The 5,325-nt window shown below is 38.2% G+C and overlaps 1 protein-coding gene across 2 annotated transcripts in view; it reads left to right on the top strand.

Moving 5' to 3' along the window:
- The first annotated feature begins 2,115 nt into the window (after window positions 1–2,115).
- Window positions 2,116–5,325, top strand: part of LOC111333004 (adhesion G protein-coupled receptor L4-like) — a 14,328-nt gene continuing 11,118 nt past the window's right edge. The window contains exons 1-2 of one of the 2 annotated variants that reach the window (XM_088750962.1): window positions 2,116–2,278; window positions 4,617–4,703. In XM_088750962.1, the coding sequence (XP_088607088.1) occupies window positions 4,655–4,703 (49 nt within the window). In that variant the 5' untranslated portion in view covers window positions 2,116–2,278; window positions 4,617–4,654. Of the gene's footprint in view, window positions 2,279–3,585; window positions 4,704–5,325 lie in introns of those variants that run through there. The other variant, XM_088750960.1, reaches the window with a different exon arrangement.

Raw genomic sequence — 5,325 nt, 5'->3', positions numbered from 1 at the left:
TCCTAAACTACAACACTTCATAGCCGATGAAAGTAACATTATTCAAACCTGCCAGAAGGTAGTAGTTACTACGCCATACCACGTGGCATTATGGTGGCCATCATGATGAGGTCGCACAACCTATCTAAACAAAGATAGACTTGAAAATTTAATCTAATTGTACCCTAGCAAAAATTTGCTATGTGCATGCCCCCTCCCCTTCTCTTTACCATTTACCACCCTACCAGAAAATTAGAGAGTTCATTGGAACAGGCGTCAAAGTGAAAGCTGGTTCGTCATTATCGTTCTCGTCTTTACCATTTCCATTCCTGTGGCTGTTTGATCAAGCTCGACGGGAGTTTGGGAGAGCTCGGAATTCAAGCGAATGCATAATTAACAGCTATTTACCGAAGTGGAGGTGGTTAGTGGTGGATATTTACCGAACCGCGAAGCGGCGAGGTAAATTTCCACCGCTAACCACCGACACTGAGGTAAATATTTGTTTTAATATATACTAAAACAGTGTGATAATATACACCACCAAAAATTTATTTTAATTCATACAATCCAGTTACGATTCCAACTTTTCACGCGCGGAAGTGAACAAGTGAGGTTACGCAAGATTAATTTGCATTTGTAAACAAAACCTTTCCCATTGGTTTTTATCGATAAACTCCGGGTTAAGAATTCAAACCATTACCTTTAAACACGGCCAAACCAAATTTAGTCACTTTCTTTGTATTTTCAGGGACTGCTTCGTCGTTAATTTGAGTGATTTCTTCGCTTATCACGGATGCAAACCGGGACGCCATTTTTTCCAGAGTTGCTCGGAGGTAAATAGCAAAGGATATTCGGAGTTTGACTAGCCAATCAGAGCGCGCCTTCAACGCTATCCACTGTTTTAGTATATACTAATTCCTACTGTCGAGAACCTTAGATTGCCACTGCTCCTCGAGTTGATAAATTAAAAAAATAAATAAAATGCAAGATCAATTAAAAGATTTTGTCCATCCGTACTCTTTCTCTGTTCCCTTGTCTCCACCATTCCTCTGCTTTTCGCTCCTCTGCCGATCCTCACCTTTGCACAGTTCATTCACGGGTGCACCACGCCTAATTAAGGTCATTTTGATTCCGTTCTCAATGATTCATATGAGTGCACAAATAATAAGGAGACCTCATATTGTGACTCCTTCTCTCTAGATTTTTATAAATATATAGGTTTTTTTTTCAAGAAGCGGGTCGATGTTTTCCTTATTAGGTCTTGGGTACTACCATGTTTGTAAAATTAAAGAAGTTACTAATAGATTAATTTCGTATTACGATTTCACTTCCAATAGCTGTAGGCTTGTTGACATGTGGTATCATTAAGTCCTGTTTTTTTTTTTTAAGCACCCAGATACATTATTTCATTAGCTATTCTTTGTTCAAGAAGGAAAATTCACCGGTCAATTGTTTGCTCACTGAAAGATCAAGTTAAGACTGCAAAATAAAAAACACAGCTGGCAGTATCTGACAGAAAATAAGGATCTTCTTCATACATCATTACAACTGGATCGAGGAAAGAAAAACTCTTATTTTAAGCCTCGTTCTCCACAGAGTATCTCAAGCTTCGAATGATGAGAGTGTTTATTTCTGCGTCAGCAATTGATGCAGTTTACTTGATGACAGTCTTTCTATGTGAGGTGGATAAATTTTTCATAAACCTCATGCAAAGTCATTTAATTTGCATTTTAAACTTCCCGTCTAATTAGGTGCGTCTTGCGTATTATTGAATTCAAACTTTCTTTCTTTCACAACAGTTTAATAAGTCAGATGCGTTCTTTCGAACTGGTTTGGGAGATATACAGTTATTGCTGTTGATTTACCATCACTAAATTTGTCAACTTTCCGTTACGGCTCATTATCATCAAATCCATTGACCATCTTTTTGCTTTTTGCAGAAGAGTTTAGTTCATAAAACCCAAACAATTGGGAATTACAATTTTAGGATATATGCTATAAAGGAATTCTGTGATATAAATATATCAAGGCTTTAAATTGATTCTCATGATCATGAGTAAAAGTGGTAATAGCCCAATTTCGATATATTTCAGCGTGAGAGCCTGGTATCGAAACTTCAACACCAAAACGAGGCTCCGGGGAACATAATTCATTCGAATCGAGCTTTGGTTGTTTACATCTTCGAGTGGACACTGCTTTCTTGGATTTTTATCGTTTTTTCAGTACAAAATCGTAGCTTGTTCGAGTTAACAGTAAATCCAAATAACCACTGTGGACATGGCCACGTCGGAAGAATGAGGTAAGGGGAATCTATTATACTTTTAGCGTCGAAAGTTGCAGTGGTTGCGAACCTTCCTTCAAGAAGGAGGGATATAAACATCGTCGGAAAAAAAGCGTAAAAGAAAGGCCGGGTTGGTCAAGCTGACGTTTAATGCTCGTTCAATGAAGCTCGCGAAAGTGTCTGAAGGGGAAAGTGAAAATAAAAATCTTATCATGGCCGAATTACTTGGCACAGACGAAGGTGTTTTGCCAAACCCCGTATCCATGTTGAAATCGATCTAGAGTAGGAGCCTCTCTATATTTCCAGAAGTCACCTCTCCAGATATAAGTAACTATCTTCTGGGAAAGACTTACGGGTACTTTGAAGAAACCTTAAGTCTTTTAGAAGTCTTATGGGTTATAAACTGTTCAAAGATGGACACGTTCTGGACCTACAATTCCATGAAGCCGTAGAACATTTACCTTTCGATTCAAAATACTTCGATGAATCATTCGATCCGTAATCAGTTAATAGCCGTATGAATCAATTTTGGTGCTATTGATATTGATAATAGGGAAAACAATAACGTTTGTAGTATACTCCAAATAAAGACATAATGAAATCTTTACTAGAATATAACACTTCATAGCCGATAAAGGGAATAATATTCAAAATTGCACGGACACACTGGCCAGCAAGGGATACCCCGTGACATTACATCGGCCATTCTATCAGAATGAGGTTGTACAATGTATCCGAACGAAGATAGACCAGAATACTCCCTGGTAAAATTCAAAAGGTGCCCCCACCCCCCACCCCACACACACTTGCCTCTCCTTTTTCATTACCGCCTCAAGAGAGGGTCAGAGACTGAACTAGAATAGGTGCTAAAGAGAAAGCTGGTTCGCCGCTATCGTTCTTGTCTTCGCCAACTGTAATTGTTGAATCGAACTCGAAGCTTTTGTTAAAATTTGGCGACCGCCCCGAATGCAGGTTTAAACTCGATTCCAGCCGTCGGAAACCTTGGAAAGCTGCTTTTCCTAAAGCTGGTGAATTAACCAAAAAAGACTACAACAAAAACAACAACAACAGTAAGGACAATTGAAATACTTTGACCATCCATACTGTTTCTCTGGTCCCGTATTCCCACTATTCCTCTGGTCTTTGCTCCTCTGCTCATCCTTACACCTTTACAACGCCTTAATCATATTTATTTACAGACAGTGCGGGCAAAGCTCGCAGAAGGTTTCTCCTCAAGGGAAAAGCTTTCGATGGTGGTAACCGTCGTCTTTAGAATTGATCAGTATAACAGTCCTTTTTATTCGTGTATTTGAGAGGCATAAGTAAGATTAATGATGGGTTTCGAAATGAGTGGACTTTAGGAGTCTGGGGTGAGCGTGGATCCCATCAAAGATGACGGACCGATTGCTAAACATAGCAGACCAATTGGGGAGGACTTTTGTGAGTGGAAGGTTCAAGTCTGTTTCCTGTAATCAAAGGATCATGCCTCTTAGTACAATCACTGTGTTACTTTGTGCGCAGTTTATCCACGAGTTCATTAAAAACTAATTTTGATTCCGTTGTCGGCGATCTATTCGAGTCCACCGAATGATTTTCTTTGGAGGAGAGTAGATCGTCAGTGCATGTCCTCCTAAGTAAGTTTTGTGTAAAACCATGTTTGTAAAGTTAAAGGATATCCTGAAAAATCAATTCGTATGACGTTTCGATTTCCATTGGCAGCAGGCTTGTTAGCAGGTGGTATATTATTGCAAAGTTAGCAATTGATCCCTTTCGGTACTATAAGGCCTAAAACGTCGGCAGAAAGGTAATACGGTTTTTTTTTTCAGTCGAAACACCCGAATGCACTACTTCATTACTCATACTTCGTTGGGGACGAAAATTCATTTAAATTCGCTGACCAATATTGTTCGCGCGCCGTACGATCGGGATGACACTGAAAAAATACACAGCTCGCGATATCTGGCGGTAGATGAAAATTTACGTTCTATATTGGTGAAACATGGCTTGAGGATAAACTATCATCTCACGGTTTTTTTTTTTGTTTTTTTGTTTTTTACCATCTTGCTGCCACGATATTTTATCCTTAAGTCGTTCTGCTCTTAAATGAAAACTCATGAATAAGTCAATGGGTCACTAGTGATATACCGTATGTATAATATTAAGTAATGCACTACGTGCTAAATCGTCGAGTAACTACGAGGAAATTGTAGAGCAAGTGATAAGCAGTAGTATAATCGGGATGACGTGTGGATAAAAACACACTGAATGAGTCATGAGCTCCTCGAGTTCATATGTATTTTAATTATTTTGATTCCATGTGAGTGGACTAATTGAGACGAGTTTCACCTAATGACAGAGTCTTTTCTTCGGGTGCAACCAAGAGGGATAATCGAAATGCTACCTGGTTTGGCGAGCATATTTCATGCTGCGACTTTCATTCTAGGTGAGTAACGTCATACACTGATCAAAATTATCATCAGAGACAACTTGCTTTGACAACTAACTTGAAGTTTGTTAATCATTTGTTGGAACGTCAAAGAAAAACCAAAGAGACGTCTTTATTTTTTTATACCTTTGTCAAATTTTGTCAAATACCAACAAAACTACATTCGTTTTAAATTAAAAACTCCTTAAAAAAATTAAATATGCAGATACATTAGGAAAATTTTTATGTTTTTATGCATCGGTAATGCCCTTAAAAATCAGTTGATGGCGAAAGGCACCGTCAAAATTTTTGAAAAAGCGATGATAGTTTTTTTCACGATCATGATCAAAGCGGGAATGGTACTAAACCGGAACTTGCAAAAGCATATCAAAAACACCTCTACAAAGTGATTAGCATATACAAGAATTTGTATAAGAGGATACAACTCCATCTTAAAATTGCTTCAAAGTGTACTCAGTTGATCGCCTTTATCGCTCCGATTTTCTTAGATTTGAAACACGTGATTCCATACTTGAAAGAAATAAGAAAATCAGCGTGCAAATCATTTGAAGAAAAAATAATTTGTTCGCTTATTAGAATAACAATACACTGAACAAGAGTGCTATGAACTGCATCAAAG

Source organism: Stylophora pistillata, chromosome 2, assembly GCF_964205215.1.
Source record: "Stylophora pistillata chromosome 2, jaStyPist1.2, whole genome shotgun sequence".
Lineage (NCBI taxonomy): Eukaryota > Metazoa > Cnidaria > Anthozoa > Scleractinia > Pocilloporidae > Stylophora > Stylophora pistillata.
This window is presented reverse-complemented; position numbering and strand designations above follow the sequence as displayed.